General features: G+C 37.0%; 2 protein-coding genes across 2 annotated transcripts in view; one reads left to right on the forward strand and one right to left on the reverse strand.

Annotated features, from left to right (window-relative positions):
- The window catches only part of LOC105359507 (ribosomal protein S6 kinase alpha-5-like), a gene marked incomplete at its 3' end in the record, with an annotated part of 84281 nt that extends 73982 nt beyond the window's left edge, over window positions 1-10299 (reverse strand). The window contains exon 1 of the mRNA XM_011496121.1: window positions 9960-10299. Coding sequence (XP_011494423.1) covers window positions 9960-10035 — 76 coding nt within the window. The remainder of the gene's footprint in view (window positions 1-9959) is intronic.
- A 13431-nt stretch (window positions 10300-23730) lies between these two features.
- The window catches only part of Iyd (Iodotyrosine deiodinase), a 10964-nt gene continuing 10361 nt past the window's right edge, over window positions 23731-24333 (forward strand). Inside the window, exon 1 of the mRNA XM_011495864.1 lies at window positions 23731-24253. Within this exon, the coding sequence (XP_011494166.1) occupies window positions 23915-24253 (339 nt within the window). The 5' untranslated portion in view covers window positions 23731-23914. The remainder of the gene's footprint in view (window positions 24254-24333) is intronic.

Consider the following 24333-nt stretch of genomic DNA (forward strand, 5'->3'; position numbering starts at 1 on the left):
ACCTCCCATACCCCTCAATCACCCACCACCGCCCCCATGACCCCCAATCCCCCTACCCAAGAGAAAACCAACAGCCACCGGTCCCACCCCCTCCACCGCCCCGCCGATCCAAGGCGAGGCTCCTCTCACTCGTACGCCCGCATGCGAGAAGTACCGAGTGCGAGGGCGAAAGTGAGCGCTATTTTTAGCGCTTCGAAAACTCGTATAATGATCGAGGCTTTCTCATGTGCGCGGGCGCGCACATCTCGCGATATTATTATTGGCCGCGAGCGCCCACCGTCGCACATAATTGCATCTCGCGCGCATTTATCCCGGCTACGAGTGTTTTCGCTACTTTGAGAAAAATGCGCCCCGGAAGCCGAGGCCGTCGCTCAGTTTTATCTCTCGTCTCTCCTTACTCTACCCCCCTCCCCCCGCCGACCCCCCACTGGACCAATACACGATCGGGAGCCACGCCATCGCGCACGCGATCCGACGCTTTTCTCTTAATACGGATATACGAGGTTAATTGGGATGCTGCGACTCGTGCCCTCGCACTGATTACGAGCCTTCGTACCCATGGCCTCTGAGTTTATCTTGCTTGGCCCTTGTAGGGCGTCAAATTTAACAAACGATCCACGGAATTTCTTGCTTTCATCGGGTTGATTATACGAGCGGCATTTGTGTCTTTATCCTCGCTCCCTAATCACACAGACACGACTTGATTATGCATTCATAATGTCCCATTTGTAATATTCAATTTCTCGCACGCTCATTATCATTTTCATTCTCTTCCGTAATTATCCAAGCTCATGCTGTTTCCCATATAATTGGGTTGGTGGGGCGGGGGGAGGGGGAGGGGGGGAGCAGCGGGATAGAGAACGGATTCGTTGGCGAGCTGTTAGAAATTTCTGCCGATACTGTTCGCAAAGAGCACGCAACACACGCTTGTCTTTAAAAATTAATAGGACACACTCGTGAGGACAAATCAAATTTACCGATAGTTGCAGGCTTTTTCAATTGGGTGACATTTTAAAAAGGAATAACGTCAACAGTCTATACTGTAATATAATAATCATATTGTAAATCTCGGATTAACGATAGATTTATCAAAAACAAAAACACGAAGAGAGGGAAAAAAGAAAGAAATCTCTTCGAATTCATTGCTTAAAAATTACGAAGAAAAATTCATCATTTGACAAGTCGACGGAAGCAAAGATATCGCAAGTCCAAAGTCATAATAAAATGTAAATAATGTATGTTTTTCAACATTCGAAGCGGTAGGTGATTAATATAATTACTTGTGAGTGGGAGACGTTTTTACCATTAAGCCACTCGATTCCCATCCGAATAACTTTTATGGTATTTTTATTAACGTCGTCTATGAGAATAAATATAAGAATAAATGGACCTTTGTCGCACGTACACATATGAAGAATAATCGCAAAAGTCAATTAGTTTATGAGGATTGAGCAGATAATTTTCGCGATTGGTTTTGTTCTTTCGAAATTCTGCAGTTTTCGCAGAGTCTCGTAAATTTGCAAATTTTCCTCCAAATCACGATACGCATAGTCATCGGCGTAGAAGCTGCTTACATTGCGTTTTCGAGCCTTCGAGCCAAGCGTCGATCATTTGTCTTCATAAATATTAAAGAAATTAATAATAAGCCGCGATACGGATGTAAGCGAAAGCTTACTTATTAAGGAATTATTATTTCCACCCGATAGTACAAAGTTAGAACAATCTTTGCCGAGATACGCTCAGCAATGTACTTACTGACATAATTACATGCAATTCTTAATGTAAATTTTTTTCATACACGCTGGAAAATTAGCATTTGAGTTTCAGTGGCCGTGCGCGTTTATGCTCTCGCGTACGCTTAATGCGAGCGGTTCAACAAAAGTCGAAAACGGTATTGGCGGAATATAAATGGCTTGGGAAAAATAAGTTAATCCTCGAACTTGTAAGCGTCGAGCATTCGTTAATTGTACATGATAAGGCATCGTTTTCTTTATGTTTCCTTTACTTTTTTTCTTTCTTTCATTCTTTTTCCTTCTTTTTCTCCTCTTTAAAGCAAATAATAACAATAGAGTTGATAGTCCTGTTATACACGAATATATTTTATAAAATTTTACAAGGTGTGGATAATAGATTATCGTCTACGAACATTTTGATTTTTGTTAATTGTCGGGAGAAGCGATGATAAAACATTTGAGATATTTCGTGATTTCGATGCTAGAGATGTTAATTTATTAAATCGCACCCGAAATCTCGCATTTCATTGTTCATGCACTTTCTATTGTGCTGAAAAGTAAAAATGTTTATTCTCAATGATAATAGTTTGTCCTTCTTTCTTCTTTCTTATTTCTTTTTTTTTTTTTTTTTTTATTTTGTTTTTTTATTGTTTTTTGTTTTGTTTTGTTTTTTGTTTTTTTTTTGTTTTTAAATTATTTTTAAAAAAAACGTAACAAGTACTTAAACGAAATTTATTTATATTCTTTATGTATTTTCTATTTGCATTGCGTTTATACATAAATAAATATAATTTTTCTTAGATGTGCCTTTTTTTTTCGTAATTCCAAATGAAAAATTTTGGCAGCTAAAGTTTATTATCTTGCAAGTTTAATCGCTAATGGGGTGCTTACTCGTCTCAAAAGATGGAATGTTCGTTGTTTCTATGAACTGTAAATTCCCCATAATTTATGCACAATATCAACATCAGTCTAAATTACAGACACAAAATTTACTTTTAAGAGAACATATATTGCCGTGACATTAATTTTTCATAATTTTCAATGCTACTTTATTAACTGAACATTGCCCATTAGAACATTGTATAAACAATTTTAATACTATTTACTTTCGAAAAATGTCGCTACGAATTATATTAGTAATTGTTTATTTGTAAAATTATCTGTTTTCACGATGATTCAATAATCTTCAAAACTTTATTTCTCCATCGAGCCTGTAAATTCGCGTATTGTTATTATTATAATCTTGGTCCTAACAATTTCGCAGTTCTTGCTCCGCAGCTGTCGCCTTGCCATTATTTTTTCACGAGCTAATCTAATCCGAAACAGTAAACAGTCATTAGCCTAGCTAAAAAAATTTTCTATTTTACAACGAATTGTTTTTAAATAATTACTTTGGGCCATAGATACGTTGAATTGCATAGCTGCTAGTTCGGTTAAATCGATAGTTCGAGCATCGACAATAATACCCTCTAGATATTACCTGTGCCAATTCAACATTAGCGAGCATTAATTATTCGCAAGCTGTTCACGACACCGTGTATTTTGTTAAACTCGTCGATTGTCTGCAAATTGTTAAACGCCCGAATGATAAATATAATTACAGTCCTCAACCGAGCTTATCTAATTAACCTACGAACACGTATAAACGAGTAAAAACTACTTTATCAACGAAATAAATGGATTGTTAAACAGGATTGTATGACCATGTGAGATGCGACACCTAGTCGTAGCATCGCGATTACACAAACGTAATTATTGCCTTTAACTCGCCGACTTTCCGATCCATTGGCTTTATCTTCACAAGCTCGGGTGAAAAAAAAAAGTGCGCGACTAACGTCACCTTCCATTTAATAAAACTGCCAAATGTCAAGTGATTTATATAAAAAAAAAAAAAAGAATAATAAAAAAAAAAAATAAATAACAATAATAATAATAATAATAATAAAATAAGAAAAAAAGAAAAAAGGCGATCACCGATCATAATCCTCCCGCTGATGTTTTCTGTCGCATTGAGCTTCCGATTGCGAGGACAATAGCTTGTAATTGTGCAGATGCAATAAATGGCAATCGGCTCCATTTTCGAATACAAGATCGATTCTCATTAATAATTTTTATAATTAATGCGACACCAAGAGCGAGTGTTTGATTTTTATGTATGTCAAGTATGCAAAAATATCGCAGTAAATATGCAGTAAATCGCGCTTATCATTGATCGCGCATCTCGTGATCCATGCGAGTTTAAGGATTTTCTTTGGCCACTTCCAGATCGACGACGCTTTTAGAATTTATCGTTTTCAGTCTTGCTATTTTTACGAGAGAAAGTGTCTTTTGTTTGGCAAAGGATGTCCGATGGTATCTGAACTAACATCGAGGCACTTGACCCATGAAACACGACCTTCTCAATTGAATCTATGAAGTACGACTTAAGTTCTCTTCATTAATGACGTTATGATAGAACATAGGAAACTCGTTACCGGACATTTCTCTTATTACTCTTCACAATAGCTGTTTAATTGTTTAGTTATTCGATATACTTATGATTTAATATTAATGGATTCGGACAATCGGCCTATATAATTGTTCTTACCAAAATGAGAAAAATAATGAATTTTCATTCTTTTTATTTATGAAAATGACGAATTATCCAATTAACTTTCATCGATTGGCGCTTGCTTGCGTAGAGATATAACATTTTCCCGCTTAATCAACCACATTAAGCTATGATAAAAATCTTTATAGATTAGAAAGTTATAGTATTTATTTTTAAGTTCCATTTATGAGAGATGATGAAAACTGATTTACATTCAGTTTATATAAAAAAACAAAAAAAACAAAAAATAAATGATTAACTTTGAATCCAACTATTTTTCTAAATATTTTTGTTTCGTTGTTTCTTTTTTTTTTTTGTTTATTAAAAATTACTCTGTACGTTTAAGACAAAAAAAAAATCTTAAAAAAAATTATACATAAATTATTGTTACGAAGATAAAATAATGAAAGTGAATTTGTATTATAAATATATCGTTAGGCATTTAAATTAATATGTGATAATATAACAGAAGGCCGACTTGTATATATATATATATATATATATATATATATATATAATGAAATTTTTATTGTTTCGATATTTTACTTTACCTAACAAGAGTGTATTTTTGAAAAACAAAAAAGTTCTACTATTTACGTATTAAAATTTAATTATTTAAAATATAAGTTAAATTATATATTAATTAGTTGTGACTAGTCAATGAAATTTTTCTTGTGATTGCACAATCACCAATTCCAAATGTTTTTCCATTATAATGAATAATTCAATGCACATTTTTAATTAATGTACTTAAGTTACCTTACATTAAAATAATAAATAAACTTAATTAAAATAATTGTATCAATTTTTAAATTATTATTTCTCCATGAAAAAAAAAAAAATCAATAATGCAAAATGATGAAGCATACCGTGTGTTACTCCAATCAAGATAATAAATCTAGATAATATTAGAATAGATAATTATTTTTAAATAATGGCAATGATAGGTGCATCTATGTAACATTGTAAATAATTATATACAATCGTTAGATCGAATTAATCAGAAAAATTTTTAAAACAAAACTTGTGGATTATATCTATTTAATGTAACTCAAACCCAACGCAATTATAAAAAATCTTTTGTTCACAATGTAAATAAGTTTTTTTTTTTTTTTTGCGTTGATACTGATATAAAAACGTGACTTGCAAATTAATAGCGAACTTAAAGTCATCCATCAAAACATCTCATAATATTAAAAATGGATAAGCGAATTAAGAAATTTATATAATTGTTAATTTCGGAATATAAATTATATTTTTACTTTAAAAATATTAATAAACATTGTGTGTGTGTGTGTGTGAGAGAAGGAAGAGAGAGAGAGAGAGAGAGAGAGAGAGAGGGGGGGGGATGTATGGATAGATATGTATAAATAATGTAGTATATATATATATATGTGTGTGCATATATGCGTGTGTGCGCGTGCGTACAAATAGATAGATAGAGAGAGAGAGAGAGAGAGAGAGAGAGAGAGAGAGCGAGCAACATTTTTACATAAATATTTTGTTTTATGCAATTGACAAGCTATCGATAAATAAATGTATACATTACATTTATTGATTTGTTGCATAATGAATTTACATTGGAATAATACATTTTAATCATTTAAAATTATTCAAAGCCTAGACTAAGGTAGTTAAATATAAAATTAATAATCATATTTAGCTTAAGACTAAGGCTCCAAGCTATACATATTTTTTAATTAAATTTGATCTATACTGTAATAAGAGACGTAAAAATATAAGAATTTCAAACCACATTATACTGAATTAAGTTTTACTTTAGCAATAAACCCACAGCAGAGAACTCGAAATGAAGATAAAAAGCAAAAAGTATTACAAATCTAGTCCAGTGCAGGTTAGGATACAACATCGGATCTATGCAGTCTAGTTAGAAAAAAAAAAAAAAAAAAAAAAAAAAAAAAAAAAAACATAAATATATGTTAAATCAGAAAGCCATTGAAATAAACTTGGAGAAACCAAAAAATGTCGATAGTTGTTGTAAAATGTCAGTACATACAACATCATAATTTCAATGTAAATAGTTTTTATATGATTGCAAATGAGGTTAAGAATGCACATAATAACCTTGAATTTATATTCCACTATTATGTAGTAATATTTTTCACTCTAGGTGATAAAAATGCAGTTTATATTTAAATTACTCCTCTTTAAAAGTTTTAAATTAAGATGAAAGTCATTCGTGGAATTTAAATTTCTTATTGCCGACGGTATACCCTAGCATTTTTCTATTATTTAAACGTAATATCAACAATTTTATAAATAAGAAAAATAGCTTACACGTATGCTGAATAATCTAGCAAAATAACAGTACCCAGTAATAATATACGATATGACAGTTAGGTGCTCCGATTTTCATTCAACCATCGTTTTATTTATTTTTTCAACATTACGTTAGATTACCTTGCATTCGTATTAATTGCATCTGTATTATCTTGCAATTATAAAATTACATTTATGTTGGATTCTCATATGAATCTATGAATTACTCAAACTTGGTGCTTTAAGTTAATAATTTACCAACCTTTTAAGATTAATTCCTGTTACCAAACGAATATATAAGTACATCTCTCCAAGACTATGAAAATTTCATCTCGAAGTTGTGCCTGCTATTATTAAATATTTAAATCTTCTAATAAACATACTAACATCAGTTAACACTATATCTAGCTACGTGTTTGACAAAAAAAAAAAAAAAAAAAAAAAAAAAAAAAAAAAACAACAACAACAACAACAACAAATTTACACGTGAAAAAAAAAATAATACAAATTATAATAAATGTTATTATAATAAAGTAGCTACAATTTATGTATTCTTCAAATATGAGATTTATTGTAAATTGATTGAATTCCACTCAAAATGATTGTGAACGTAAAACTGCTGACCTATATCACATATGATAGAATAGTGTAGACTCACGATAAAGCTGAAATAAAAATTTCACTTTAACTCTTGTGCACTTTTATAGAGAAATTATTTTTAAATAAGATTTGAGCTCGTAGAAGCGCTAAACATTTAATGACGAAACAAGCATTTATATATAAATATTTAAAAATCTTGTAGAGATTTCGCGTGATTACTGTTAGCGCATAAATAATATCATATATATGCCTTTGATCTCTTTTCTTTTCTCTTTCTATTGTTAAGAATATTAAAAAGTTTTTACTATCCATGTTTGTTTGTTTTTCTTTATTCTTTATTCTTTTTTCTTTTTTCTTTTTTCTTTATTCTTTTTCTTTTTCTTTACAATATTGGCTAACAATTAAAAACTTATATTTATTAAAAATCAAAGGCATTCGTATCTTTAGACTCTTACCGTTTGGAAAGATGAAGGAAAATTTTACGCATATTTTTCAAGTGAGTATACATTTTATAAATTATATAAATTTAATTTCTTCTTAATCTAATCATTCGATATTATATAAAAATTAATTATAGAAATTATAATATAAATTATATCGTATAAATTCGTATGTAGTAACAATTTTAATTAACATTGACGAGCGATTAGACATAAAACGTGCAAGTACTGTAATAAAAGCCAATAATAAGGATAAAATCCAGTAATCAAAGATAAATTTGATTGTGGTATTGTCATAAAACAATAGTTTATTTCTTTCATTTCGTTTCTTTTTCTTTTCTCTCTCTCTCTCTCTCTCTCTCTCTCTCTCTCTCTCTTTTTCTTTCTAAGGATATAGTCACAGAGCAGATTTAGATGATTTTCAATGGATAGACCCTTACAAGATTGAATAAACACTTGCCTACATTACAGGATATATATATATGTGTGTGTGTGTGTGTGTGTGTGTGTGTACACACACGCCCACGCGCCTACGTATGGAATACATACGAAATTAAATGATTTCGAATCGATTGTTTATTATTTATAATTGCTTCGCCAATTAATTTATACATTTGCAGTGGCTGCGAGCTTATCGAAAGATCCAGATATGAATGCATTGGGGAGGTGTCGCTAAAATAAAAAATATGTTATAAACATTTATAAACGTGTTTGCTTGAAAAGCATACAAAGCTCACTGCTGCATCGAAAATACATTAGCATTTCAACAATGCAACGCGAAATTATAAATTACAAATTATAGTCAAGAAAATAGATAAAGTAATTATTGTTAAAATTAGGTCAACCAATATATAAGATAACTAGCTCGGCAACTTGCTGTATTAAGCAAACGCATACTACAAGCGTCTCTCTCGAATTATTGACGTTACATTGAAATTATTACATGCTGTAATAGTGTGTAACATTGATTTTTAACTCTAGGACGGAGCGAGGAGATTATTATTAAAGCGTAAACGAGTCAAATGGGCTACGAGAATTGAGCCGCTTGCGCGTACTCTCCTACCAATCCACTCGTCGGGAATTTCAATCAACTCGACGCACTTTAAATAATTAATAAGTTTCTCATTAAAAGGCCGCTTAACGCTCGCTGCCTATGCGGCCACATCGTAAATGAGGGAGCAGCCATGCAGGTTAAGATGGAGACAAAATGCACGCAACGAGAGTGCACACATTGCGAGCACGTGCATAAGGATATTTATCGGAAGAATACGTAATCGATAATTGCGGTACGTATGCTGCGAGATAAGGGAAGTAACGGCAAGAATGCAAGGAAGCAAGAAAGAGAGATGGACAAATAGTAAGAGTAGCCAAGACGAGGATACGCAGTGGTCAGGAGAGCGACAAAGACGATAATAATTGTCACATCGGATCTCTTATATTGATTTGTGTGCCTACATTTGTTTATTAAAGATATCGACCTGCGATATGCTTAATTACACGCTCGCGTGCACGCACACACGCAACAGCACGACGTGAGATTAAATTGTAATTCGTTATAAGAATTTACGGAATATTATCAGGCGCGCATGCACGGGCGTTTCAACCCAACGCGATTGTTTTTACGCGCAACCGCCTATTCGCTTTAAGCTAACGCTACCACTCCCAATTACACACCCGGCTCCTACCAATAATAAATCCAACCTCACCTCATCTACGTCCCACTTACGCTATTACTCGCACTTAAAAGCCCATCCTCACTTACAATTATTATCAACATAGCATCGACCTAATGTCAAATTTCAGCCGACAATGATATTTATTTCTCGCGACTCGGTCGTCTCGATACTCGGTGCGTCCGAACCGCCAGACCGCATCCTACACGGGACGATATGTACTCCAAAGGGGATTAGATAGGTGAAGTAGAGGAGCAGGAGGTAACGCGGTGGTGTGGTGGTTGTTGGAGGCGAGATTGGTGTGTTTGGAGGTGTTGGTGGGACGAGGGATTAAGCGATCGGATTGTGTACCACTGCCGTGGCGGTGACCCGGGCTCGACTCGAACCCTGCGGTTCGCTTTTTGCAAGGTTTCGCCGGGAAGGGGTGGTGGGATGAGGGATGAGGGATGAGGGATGAGGAATGAGGGATGAGGGATAAGGGTGGGGGAGGGGGATAGAGGAGGAGGAGGAGAAAAGAGTCGGCCAGCTGTCACGCGAGGAAGCGAGCCGAGACGTTGCCAATTGCGTTGCCATTGCGCGCGAGCGATAGAAAGATTTGGGCGGGGCGGGAAAGGATGATCGGGCCCCTCGCGCACGGACTCACCGAACGTCAGTATGTGGGTGACGGTCATCGCTGGCTCCCTCCTGGCCGACGTCGAGGACGACGACGGTGGCTGCATCGCTCCTGGTTAAACGGCCGTCTTCAAGGTTATGTGCTGTTGTCTCTGCGCGCTCGGGGCCCCGGCCAGCCGCGAACATAACCTCCAGCTGTCAGTGCGCGAGCGGATGGCGAGGTGGAGATCGAGGGGGCCGTCGCCTCCTCGGGCGCATCGACGCCGAGGTGCATTGCGACGGGCACTGCCCCCCGTCGCTCGTTGAGCCACACCAGGCCTCGGATGTGCGTGGTGCGCGCGTGTGGGTGTGCGCACCGCGGCCTGCGCGAGAGTTTGCATCCGGGCGAACGTATGAGCGAGATAGACTTTGATATTTAGAGTTAGAGTTGGAGAGAGAGAGAGAGAGGGAGAGAGAGAGTGAGAGAGAGAGAGTGAGAGAGAGAGAGAGAGAGAGAGAGAGTGAGTGTGGTTTCGAGTGAGAGTGAGAGGGCGAGCGAGAGAGCGAGCGAGAGTGAGAGGGCGAGCGAGAGACCGAATGAGAGTGAGAGCGCGAGTGAATGCGCGGGGCGGGAGAGAGGGAGCGGGTGCGGATGACTTTTCCTTAAAGTTGCAACGCTCGCGCGCACATCCACGACGATTATTAGCATTTCTGGATTTCGTTGATGCAGCTGCGCTGTTTTCCTCGATGGGGCTTGTTACGCGCAATTTTTAGCAAACGGCTCCCTTCGTTATTTTACCTCACAATCACATTGGCGAGAGTCCTATTGGTTAAACGACAGCTTTCATCTATCAATTGCTTTCAGCTCTTTCGCAGTCGTTTATTTATCGCGCGCACTTTTGCGCAAAATATCATTATCATGAGGCAAATCTCCGTGCGAGCTTCGGTATTTGCGCCTTAGTGCTTAATTTCGTGAAAATTTCAATAACTCTAGGGGGTCCACTTAATCGAATGGGGCGCTGTAATAGAATTGTTTTTCTTTTCCCCTAGAATAATTGGTGGCTCAAAGTACTTTGAGTGCTTTTAAAAGCCAAGTGTTACTATAAGGCCGACGAATGCTTTATTTTGAAATAACTAAAATTAGTAAATGATCTAAATGATATTTACGATTGCTATTTATTACAATTTTTAACAAATAAATAACCTAAGGCACCATTGACTCGATGAATGTGAAATAAACTCGAGAGTGGAAAATTATTGTTCTAGCGCTGTTAATCGGATAATAATAATAAATATACGAGGCACGTCCTTCTTATTCTCTCCTCTATTATTATAAGAAGTTCGATCGACAAACAAAATGCATTAGGACTTTGTCGACGTTACAGAGCACATAATTAATTGTACATTTGCTTTAGTTGGCCAAATCAATGAAGATGCATTCTTACACACTCGATGTCATAATGTATACAAACATGTTGAAAAATTCGTCGATAAAATTTTTTCAGCTTTTATTCGATTGATAGCCAAGGCATATCCATCACGTATTTTTGATTTTTACGCTACATCCGCTACACCTAGCAGCGACATGATAATGATAATTAAATTTTTAAGTACTATCCTATAATAACAATAATTATCGAGTTTAAAATTAAAGAAGAACGTCGTGTTAACATATTTTTATTTTCTTCTTTTTTTCCTTTTTTTCTGTCCCTGCCGCCGCCCCCCCCCCCCCCCCCCCCCCCCCCCCCCCCCCCCCCCCCCCCCCCCCCCCCCCCCCCAAAAAACAAAACGGCCGGCCCCGCCCCATCGCCAGTAAAGCATAGAAGCGTCGATTAACACGTGCACAAAGCAAATATAATTTATTTATCGAATGCCTTATAAATTATTCGTAATTTTATTTCGTACGAAAAATGCGAGTGTTTTTCGATTAAGGCTATTTCCTTGAATATTGGAATATCGTTTAAAATCCGAAAATGTTTTTAAATAATTCGATATCTCATCTAAGTAGCCTTACTATCGATAAGTAAATAAGTAAGACTCTTGTCCGTTAAAAATAAAAAAAAATATAATAAATAAACGACACTTTACCAATAACGTTCATCTACTTCTCTATAAGTGAAATGTGCGTTATTAATAGGAACGTTAACGTAAGTGATTTATCTGGTTTTGTTCGGAGATGCCTGGTGCTTTGGTTGATTTTTTCTCTTACTTTTCGTGGCAGAAAGTAGAATGAAACTATAGCTACGTAAACGACAAAGGCATTCTTATTAATAATAATTTATAGCAATTTTTTACCTTTTATAGTTTGTGCATACTTACGGTAATGTGTAGATAGGCAAATCATCGATAACGTGTAATGCAAAATCCAATAACTTTGCGATTAAGAAATTCACGATATACGATCATATAACAATTCTACATAATTCCCTTGTCATCATTGACATTATTATAAATAATTTATTTTGCCCACGTAACGATAACATAATATAACAGCAATATAGTGTTGCGCATTAATTGTACTTATTTCTAGATCCACGACTTAAGTATTGTACTTTATTTTTAAATAATTTTATACGATTATTAGGATATATTAAAAATTTTCAGTTACTGACTAGTAAAAAGTTTTAAAAGAACAGGCACGAGGAATTTTAATTTTAATAAGAATATGATAGAGATAATATACCGCGTATATTATACTATTTTATTCGAGTAAAATACATTTATCGTTGTTTTGTTTTGTTTTTTATTTATTTATTTATTTATTTATTTGTGTCTTTTTTTTTTTTTTTTTTTTTTTTTAATCAAATTGCTCGATGTAAAAGGAAATTTTCTCTTTAAAACTTGATGCGTCCAGACACTTTTCGTTCGGCAATTTGCTGCAGAATTGATCTCACTCCTTTCGTTAGAATCACCGATCGATTGTCAAGATAAGGCATTAGATGTTCCGAGTGTAAAATTTCAAAAGACGGCCGATATTGAAATCAATAATTCCTTGATTTAACTGAAAATCTTGTCAAGTCTACTGTTAAGGCCCAGGCTGGATGTTGGTTAATGCTCGGCTAATATCAATTTCCTATCTCCCTCGTAGAATTATAAACTTCAATATACTCAGAATAACAATGCCATGAAAATTATTCTTACGAACGCTTCTTTAAGCGAATCGACGGTGACATATTAAATGTGATATTATATTTTACGAAATTATTTCTCGGCTACTCTGATAAATTATTCAAGAATACAAGTTGCTTATAATAATGTTCGATATATATATATATATATATATATATATATATATATATATATATATATTTTTACATTTACAAGAGATGTGTAATCATTTTTTAAATACTGCGCAGGAGGTATGTAGGTGAACAAACGCAAACAAAAAGTCTTGAATTCTCTTGACCGCGGAAAATTCATGATTGCTTGAATATTTCTTATATTATCTCAATATAATATAATAAAACCTCGTGCGACTATAATAAAGTTAAGCTTAAATGATTTTCCCTTTGTAGCTTTATAAAGGGAATGTTTAAAAACAAGTGGGTATTTTGCATATATTATTTGCAATTACTTTGGACTAGAATACTTATAAACCGTGAAGAATATCTGTAATGCTATAATTGAATTCCAGAAATACCAATATCTTCGATTATTTACATTTTTGATAATCTTATCATTTCGACGTGTCACGTTGGTGTGTACGTATTAATTGAATTAATATGTGAACTCATCGAGGCTTGCAATATATTGATTTCAAATGAAGTCACATGTTGGCTTTTTTTATTTTGTAATTAATTTTTTCCTTTATAATTTGTTTTGCAACGTTACATACATACATAGAAGACGTAACACAGGCTTAACATTGTTTTATTTTGATTTGTGTTTTTTTGTTTGTTGTCGTTTTTTTTCTTCTTTTATTATTAAGATATATTTATGGAAATTCCTTTTCATGTTTCAATTTTGTTGGCTCTGTAGCCTTTTTTTTTTTTTTTATTGCATAATTGGTAGGAAAGGTATAGAAATTTTCAATATGTTAATTAATTCTGGATAGCGGTAAAAACTTTTATAGTTAATTTCCTAAAAATCAGATAAAAACACGTTGTAATCCAAAATGAGTCGAAATACTATTTCACAGGACTCCTTCGCGACTCTCATCTCAAAGGCTCAATAATAATAACAACTGAAATTTCTGCTTAGTATATTAGGTTCAAGATTTTTCTGTACATTTCTAGGCGAAGCTTAACGATAATTTTTTATTAATTAATGTTGAAAAACAAAAATGTCGCTCTACTATTATTATTATTTTCATTATTATTATTATTATTATTGGTTTTTGTTTTATTCGATATCAGTGGTTGGCATTACCGTTGCTGCTCAAAGGAAAAAATCATTATTCAATGGCAAAAAATGTGAAAAATGTAGAACAAACGTTTATCAAATGTAATAATGAATTTACTTATTGGAAACTTAATAAATTAAGATATTTTTTCAAATTTGACAGTAAAGTTGGAAGAGTGACGATCGTATTTATTATGATCTTAGACATTAAATGATACTTGCATTTTTTAAAAAACATTTATTTATCCAATCGAAACGAAGGGAAGGTGGAAAAGATATTTTCATTACTATTCCGATTTCGATTCATTTCAATAAATTTCTTTTAGCCATTCCCGGTGAATGGTCCGCAAGGGCTCGTATTAGCCTTTAGGCTTCATAATTATTCTGTCGTCGCCTCGAATTTTGCTATATTTTTAAGATAATCGAGACGTTTCACGGCCACATGGCCAAATAGTATCTAAAACATAAACATATCATTCGACATTGTCTTGTTCATAAAAAAGCAACCTTTTTCGAAATTCGAACGGATACTCGTGTCATTTCAAACATCCACGCAGACACTTCACTCGTCCCAGAGAACTCGAATATCTTTCTCTCGAGCCACAACTGTTTTGCTTTGCTCTTTCTTCCTATCCTCCGTTCGCTCCTTCGGTCTTATTTCATCAATTCATACCACATTTGGACTAGGCCGTTGCTACGCATAATAAAAAGTAAACAACAAAGTCGATATATCTTACAGAAGATAAGTGACGTAACTAATTGACAGGCTAATAACGGCTCATTTCTTTGTCGTGAAAAAAAAAGTGTGCGCGGTGGGCGGGTGGGGAGGATGGGGAAAGGGAGACCTGACAGATGTTTGGCAGAAGTGTAATTGAGGTCTGGCTGACATGAGACTGCCGGCAGCAGACCATTGGGCGTCTTAACGATTCCCGGACGAAGAAGCCGAAACTCGGATGAGCAAAACTTTTGAGCAAAGTCTTTACATATGTACGATTAAGAGACTATAAAATTATAATATTATTGGCACCGGCTCGCTCACGATACTCCTTATCTCTCTTTTCTCCATCCCTATCTCTCTCTCTATGTACGATTAAGAGACTATAAAATTATAATATTATTGGCACCGGCTCGCTCACGATACTCCTTATCTCTCTTTTCTCCATCCCTATCTCCCTCTTTCCCTTCCTCTCGTCCTCTCCTCCAACCTCCAACCGCCCCCGGTCCCGATCCCTCATTCGGCACTGCCAATCGGCACTACTAATCCGATACGCATACGATTTTCCCGTTTGCACCCCTATTATCTAACATATTCACGTGCCGGTCGAGTATTTCCGCTCAAAACTGCGAGGTTTTTCACCGTCCGGCATAGCAGCGCGAGTCGATGGAACAGCGGATATGCCTAAGATTGCCGAGGCTGCGCAAGAGGCGCACACCTGTCGTTCGCAGCTGCCCGATTCGAAGCACAAGACGATCTCACACTTGAGCCCGTCCGCTGTTGATGATTGGCGAGGGGCGTGGTGGCGAGGGGCGATGGGCGATGGACGAGGGGCGCATTGGCCGGCTTCCCGTTCAACCGACAAAGAATCTCCTCCGCCACGGTGAATTACCCATGAATCCTTGCTCTTGTTTCGCTCGCGCCATTATCCGCTCGGCCCTTGGCTAGATCCTCGAGGCGCTCGCTACGGCGCACCCGCGTAGAAACCGGAGATTTTTAATCAATGACCCTAACGGCCTCCGCGGAACCCCAACGCTTCGTTCGGCACTTTAACGACTGATAATCGTACGATCAACGATCGAGCAACGTCCTCATCGGCGTTTAGAGTACCCTTAACGCGACAGCTCCCCCTCGTCCTACGGATTATCGATGCGGGCCTCGAAGGATCGAGAGGAGAAGCGTATGTAGGCCGAACAGGTGTAACGAGGTACAATCGTTGCGAGAAAATTACTAATACGCAAGCCAAACGTTGCACGTGCATGTCGGATAAATCTAACATTACGTTTTAATTGCCATAACGATCTAGCTTATCAATACACTCGAATAATTATGGGAATTATGTGAATTCGTTCTATGCGGAGTCGAGTAGATTATTGTCGGTTGATGAAACACATGCAATTGTCGATTGATTCTTACTGCTGGCATTAATTGATCTTTCGATCGTTCTGCCCGTCGCGATTTTAACGCAAAAACAAGATCATGTCACATTGACAAGAGCTGTGGTGCATCGATCGATCGATTAAGATCGGCCACATAGCAGGAGTGAGCGAAGCCATCGATCGAGCTCCCCTCCTACTCGCCTCCAATATCACGGAGATCTTTTTGCAAACGGATAGCTGCAGTGCTTGGAATAAGGAGGGGCGGTAGGAAGGAGGAGGAGGAGGAGGAGGAGGAGCAATTAACGAGTTGGCGAAATGACGCAAAACCGTGAACGCGTGGAGTTGCCGAGGTAGCAGCTTGGTGACTAGCGCCGCTCTACATTTATGCAACTTCGACGTGCAAAAAGAAGGTGCAAGACGTCGATTTACATCACGTTCCACGTATGCCAACGCGAGATGTGAACAAACGCAGCAGCATCCAGTTTATGCAAATAACACAAATTCCTGCTTGGCGAAGAACTCCTCTCTATATGGACTTGTTTGGCTCGTTAAGACGCAACGGGATTTCTCATACTCGGTCGGCGGTACCGATCCACGTGTAATAGCAGCTTCGTTGGGATCTAGACACTCGATAAATCACTATGTCACGAGGATAATTGCCAGCGGCGTTCCCGCTCCTTGCCAAACTTCGCAACTCCGACGCGACAAGAGAGAAAATCGGGGCCACGGGCCAAAGCGATTTTCTAAATGCCCTTCAGTGTCCTTCCGCTCCCGGGCCTGATTTTCGCGTCGCGTGTCACGTTATCACCGCCATCGTCGTCGTTACCGTCGCCTTCGTCGTGGTCGTTGTCACCCCCCACCGCCACCGCCGGGGGAAGGGACGATCGGGATTGGGTGGCCGCGGCGGGGGAAGAGGCCGATGGAATCGCGAGAAAATCGCGGCTTCGGGCGGAGAGGCTCAGTCGGCGCGCGATTACTCGAGTTTGAAAAGTTTAGCACGAGCCCAGGCTCCCTCCACGACCATGGATCGACCGCCTCGGCACTGAGGCTGCGAAGACTCACGGCGATTTGGCTCCGGTGCGCTTCGTCCGTCGACCATCAGCCTCGTCAGTGCTAAAACTCTAAGTGGAAGGATAATAATACTGTCGGCGTCACGGTAATTCGGCCCAATTTTTAGACATTTATATGTCCTCCTCGGGTGTGGCACGTCTACTTAATTATGAAAAATGTAATAAATGCGCGAAAAGCTACCTTATCCCCGGGATTAACTGTTAAATGTCAATTTATTCCTCGTAGGTACTATTATGGCCTCGGTAATCTAAGTAAATTAAAAAAAAAAAAAGGAAAAAAAAGAGTGAGAAAAAGTAGGTTGCCTACAATTTTAAACAGGAAAATTTTTTATAAACTTCACACCTTAATGCTTTATTTACGTTGAATTTGTCGATTAAAGAAATTCGTGCATCAATTCGTTATTAATTGTTGAATCTTTAGTAAAAGTTCGCAATATAAATAATGTATACTAATGTATACATGTAAGGATTATTATGCTTTACATCATCATCGTGATTATTGTTTTAGCTATTGTTATTGTTTTTATAATGTATGTAATCACATAACTTTTAATGGTATAAAGTAATCATTCAAATAGCTGAAAAAATAGCAAATTAATAAATGTTTTATTAATAAATTAATAATACAATAATTTAATAAAACAAATAAATTAATAATACAAATAATTAAATATTTAATGTAAACATTAATTAATAAAGCTTTATCGACGTATTTATTAAATATGAAAATAGTAATTTTAATGTGATTGGTAATATTTTTCAACTCTACAATTTCACTTGTAGCTTTAGCTCATTAATTATCATTAAAAATTTCTTGCAATCGAATCAACAATCTTATTACGAATTACAATCTTTATATTAGTTTAATATTTATTTATTATGTTAATACATCTTTTATCATTAAAAATTTTAATAATAATTATTTTCAAATGATATCTACATATTACTCATCACCAAGTCATGAAAAATATAAAAACTTGACTTTAAAACAAGCGGATGCACGAAACCTTACACGCACATCTTAATTGTTTAATCGAATATTTTTTGCGGGCAATATTTAAAAAGGACGTAAATAAAGTCTTTAATAATATATTTATATATATGTATATATAGTCATAATAATTAACGATATTTCGTCAGAGTTATTATATTAGACGATCTGTCTAATAATGCGTTTATGCATTTATTATTTATCTAATCGAGCAACGATTCGTGACGATTCGTGTCATGAAATACATAAAATACAAAAACAAAAAATAAAAAAAAAAAACAATAAAATAAAATAAAATAAAATAATAATAATTTATTCAAAGAATATGTATAATCACCGGAGATAAACAAGGGCAGGTTATACTTTAAAATTTTAAAAATTCAATGAATGAATGTAAGAGTAGTTGCAACATAAAGAAGCCGAGGTCATTTGGAATAGGGTCACTCGGATTCTGTGTAGGTAATAGTAAGCATTTCTTTAACTTGGTTTTTCCACTTTCCAACGATGCAAATAAAAACGACGACAGAAAGTCCTACCGAATTCGTTGATAATTATGAAAATAAAAAATATTATGCGCTTTTGATTATAATGATTTTTTCCAAAAAAAAAAAAAAAAAAAAAAAAAAAAAAAAAATTTCACAAAAGTGGATAATTAGAAAGAATATTGGCTAAGAAGAGGAGAAAACATAATTGAATATTATACTTACTCTCGGTTATTTCTATGTACTTATTATGTAACTCTAGGGACTCGAAAGGAGTGAGCGAGATCGTTGGACGATCAGCCATTTTTTTTATTGCCAAGTTAAAAATGTAATTATTGAGACACAATCTTGCTCTCGATTATCCACTTACCTTGTCCATTATAAACAAATTCGGCTCGAATAACTTTTCTTACTCCCTTTTAATTTCATTTTATTCGCGATGCGATACTTCGCACCGATTCGCCTTATCAGAAGCTAATAACGGTATCTCTCGACGGACGTAGGGGATAAAACACTTTTATTATGCCAACAATGCAGCTCATTAAAGAGGCAATTTACAAGCTTAACGTGTCGGTGGATTGCAACTTCTTCTTATTTATTATTTTATTTTATTTTTATCCTTTTTTTGTTTTTATCAAAGCTCGCTTTGAATTACCGAAGATTTTTAAAAGCCGATAGTCGGAGCAATCGAGGGCAAGGTGCATTTAACTTTAATGCCCGTTGATTTTCAATCCCAAGGTCGTTGATTCAATTCCAATCGGCCGGACATCGCCACGTTGTTCTCGTCGCTCATCTAGCTCCGGTTACCTCCCCTAGCCCCTCCGCCGCGGCAGCCGCCAGGTGCCATGGAGTCGGGCCGTACGGGGACGGCGCCGCAATTCTTCGCCAATTACGGCCAGTCGATCGTCCTGGCGATGGTCCTCGGGGCGCTCCTTTTGAACATGCTGCTGAGATCGTGGCAGAGGGCCGCGAAGCCGAGGCCCAAGGAGTCGAGGCCAGGCGAGTTCTCATCTCTTCTTACATTATCCGTCGCTCCGGTTCGAGGATCTGCGCGTGTACGTTGATCGATCTGGACGGCAGCAAACAGCCTAGGACAATCAGGAATTGACCGAGTGCACTTTTTAATAAATTTGTACAAAATGTTTACCATTTTATTGCGCAATGGTGGCCTTCGAAATGAAGGCGCTTAGAAATTTGTAATGCAATAAGTAAATTATTTTGTCTCGGTATTAAAAAATTAAGCGTCATTAATGGCATTTAAATTTCAAAACCACTTTGCAGCAAATTCTTCAAGGAACAAAGCATTAATAACGTATGTTCCCGAACACAAGAACGTGGAAACTTTATATCAAGAGAATATCATAGAACTGTTTAACTTGTAGCTTATCTTCTTATTTTTTTTTCTTTTTTTTTTCTTCTTTTTTTTTTTATCTTTTTTTCTACCAATAAAGAGCTACTTATAAAATATTCATAGTCAGTCGATAACCGCTTTGCGCGAATAATGACCTTACACACTTATATAATATATAAAAGAAAAGAAGAAAGAAATTATAATATGTAATCGTAAAATGTACGTTTTCCTTGCTTCCAAAGACATTCCATTTGAAAGTGATACGAGCGAAAACGAAACTCTTCTTATTAAGCATTATAATATAATTAATACGATCCATTCCGATTCCTCTTTGTGCAACGAAACGGAAATCCATAGCCAACGTTAAATGCATTTTATGGTCAATTAATGTTTTTCAGTCGAGTATACTTTTATTCATATTATGATTCATTTGCATTTCCAAGGTTCCATCGATACCATTTTTGCTTGGAATTTAAAGTCGAACAATCGTAGCGGTGCAATTGTTAGAAATTTTTGTTGTTGTTTTTTTTTTTTTGGTTTTTTATTTTCTTTTAGTTTATTTCACACTCGTGAGATTCTTCTTCTTCTTCTTCTTCTTATTTTATTATTATTATTATTATTATTATTGTTATTATTATTGTTAATTATTGTTATTACAGAATATATAATTATACTATAGCGTTGGGAGTAAAGTGAACTAATTTTTACGTTAAATTAGTGGTCGATAGCATTTTTACGAATTTTACATTTAATGGGCTGGAACGCGCTGGAATAGATTAATCTCGCGTTTATCGTACGTGACGTACGTCATCGTACACATGGCCAATCCATCTTAATTCGACTTTTATAAGGAATGCCTGGGTTGTAAAATAATCGATAATTAATTTATTGTTCCCAGACGATCGACGTATTTATTCGCTAAAGAGTATACCGAGCGCCAAATTATTTGAATGCCAATTTTATCGCTCTTTAATCACAAAATTCTGTTTCTGATACGGGGAAAAGCGTTGAATTTGTAAATGCACGAGGTGATAAAATATTCGAATGCCGCGCTAATTAAGCGACAGCTTCACAAAGACGCATCGCGCCACTCTCCAATCAAACGTCGTATTTATCTTTTCGGTAATCGGAATTTCTACTCTACACGCGGACCTTATAAACAGCATTTTACACGTCGACAAAGACGGTATTTTTAGCAAAGATAATCAACGGTCAACACACTCGTTGCCGAATGCTGTCGCGCGCGAGAAAGCGCATTGGGGCTTGAGAGCCTAAGCTTGGGCCAACTAAGCGAACAACTAAGCGGAGATATAATTGCAGAGGACGAGGTGATCGGGACTGCGATCGAGGAGTTCGAGTCGCACCTGGAGCGCGACCTGGAGCACGTGCTTTTCGAGTACAAGAGGCCGACGGAGGAGGAGTTGCGGTTGCGCTCCTTCGAGTTCTACAGGATGGTGAACGCGCGTCGGACGCTGCGGTTCTTCAGCTCCGATGAGGTGCCCCGTGAAGTTATCCAGAATCTCGTGAGAGCCGCGGGTAAGTTGGAAGATCGAGCAGCGTGGATGCGCTTCCTTCCTCCGTCTCAGTGTGCAATGTGTTGGACATTGTTACAGCCGAGCCTCTTTCTCCGGCGAAGCTGCGCATTGCCCTCTTTAGAAAGCGCGAGCTCCCAAGGAATTCCGTCCAATGTATTTATACATTTTTGGAGGCGTGATTTTAACGCGGTCGACTCCCAAATCCTCCTCGTGGTATTATTTTTATTGGGTCGAAAGAGGGGCGTATGCGAGCGATTTCGAGTATTTGCATCGTCTTATTCGCTCTCTCTCTCTCTCTCTCTCTCTCTCTCGTCCATTTATTTATTTATTTATTTATTTTTTTTTTTTTTTCAGTAGGCCAAAAATATAAAGAATTTCGTTACGCTTCGTTAATAAAAGCGAGGTATTTTGCCAATGAAGTATTCATCTTTTTAGACTACATTATTTAGGAAAGACCGAGAGGGAAGGGGACAGCGAATGTCATTACGGATAATAATCGCCGGCCTAATTATTCGCTTACTTTACATTTACATCACTTGACTTTGTAATATGCAAGTAAAAATATGATTAATCCTAACAGTATTTATCTTTGATTCCTAAACTATCGTCTTTTATCGTTTGTCTGCCTTATTATTATCAATGAATTATATTTCAGCTCTTTCGAAAGAATTTGTTGCGGGAATTTTCTCTCGACGTTCTTTCTCGCCAGCGAATGCGAATAACGAAGATTCCAAAATGGACGAGGCGAATTTAGAAAAAATCTGCCCAAGCGTATTTTTCGCTCGGTTCGTATGATCGATGATGGGATGCGCTGTTATCACAAACGCGAATGTAACTTTAGATCGAAATAAAAGAGGAGAGCGAGGATTTGGAGGTGAAGGAAAGGTGGACGTGAAATATGGAAATCCAATTCATTGATGAAAAGCGACATTAGCGCCAAAGGTGATCTAGTATTTTCACGAGATTTATCCTTTCTTCATGTGTTTTATTCATTATGTTTTTCTCTAATCGGAAAAACATTTGCATTCAAGATAAAAGAGGCTTGTTAGATTGCCGAGGCATCCAGCTGATAATGACCGGTTAAATGCATATCTTATACAAATTCAATTATAACCTTCAATTTTTCTTGTCTTTTTCTTGTATTTTGCTTTGTTTCTGTTTTTAGAATTTTCAACAAACGCAGGTTGAACGAAAAAAGTTGCACATTATTTTTTCTGAGCAAATCGTTCTGCTCCTGATCGTTTGGCTTTGTCGTTGCTCGCATTATTCCTCTCCTCAATTATACACGTATGATCGACATTGTACGTCGTAATAAGGAAATCGACGAATGCTCGATACAATCGCTCGATACAAATTCATATAGTAATTTACATTTAATACGCAAAGCATTGCGTGCACGAGAAATAATCGATGGACATTATTAAATCGAGCGTTCTCCCATTCCTCCCCGAGAGTCGTCCCATTTATGCGATCGATAAAACACATTTGCATCGCTGCACAAGCTCTTGCGAATGATCACATTGCGCGCTTAGGACGTGAAGGTGACGGCGATGAATAGCAATGAGATAGAGAGGTAGAGAGGTAGAGAGAGAGAGAGAGATATATATATATATATAGAGAGAGATATATATAGATATATATATATATATATATAGAGAGAGAGAGAGAGAGAGAGAGAGAGAGAGAGAGAGAGAGCTTAGGGAAAAATCTCCGAGAGGCCAGACCTATAGCATAATACATTACCAGCACTGCTCGTATAGCGCACTTACAGATGACTATTGCGACGATCGAGAGCCATTACCTCCTCTTACATTATTATTACAAAATATTTACTACAAGGTTAAGTCTTTTGTCTTGACTTTGTCGCGAAAGCAATTTTTTCTTTCCACTCGGCACATTTTGACGTCTCGAGGGTACCGACGCGCGCGCACTTCACAAGCAACAATTACCGCTACGATTCTTTAATCCAGACTTACACTATAATTCTAAGCAATTGTACCTACGAAACCTATTGTTAAGTGTATTGTCGCGCTGACTCCAAGACGTAACACCGACCGACGTTACAGCAAACATTAAAAAAAGAAAGAGAAAATAACAAGACGATAATAATCCAAGCTACGCTCGATGCAGAGTTATGTTCTAAATGACCTCGGCGACCTCGACAGGAACGTCGCCGAGCGGCGCTCACACGGAGCCTTGGACCTTCGTCGCGGTGTCGAGCGCCTCGGTCAAGCGTCAGATCCGGGCGATCGTGGAGCGCGAGGAGGAAGTGAACTACCGGAAGCGAATGGGCCACGAGTGGACGACGGTCCTCCAGCCCCTGAGGACCAGCTGGAGGAAAGACTACCTAACCGACGCCCCCTACCTCATCCTCGTCTTCAAGCAGGACTATGGCGTAACGACGAACGGTAGGAGGAAGGTGCATTATTACAAGGAGCTCAGCGTCGCCATCGCCTGCGGTCTCCTCATCACCGCCATCCAGGTACGCCACGCAGCTTCTCTTTCATCGAGCCTCTCCCGTCCACCCATCCACCCCCCACTCCCGCCCCCCACCCCCCCCCC

The sequence above is a fragment of the Ceratosolen solmsi genome, unplaced genomic scaffold, assembly GCF_000503995.2.
Source record: "Ceratosolen solmsi marchali unplaced genomic scaffold, CerSol_1.0 scaffold11, whole genome shotgun sequence".
Lineage (NCBI taxonomy): Eukaryota > Metazoa > Arthropoda > Insecta > Hymenoptera > Agaonidae > Ceratosolen > Ceratosolen solmsi.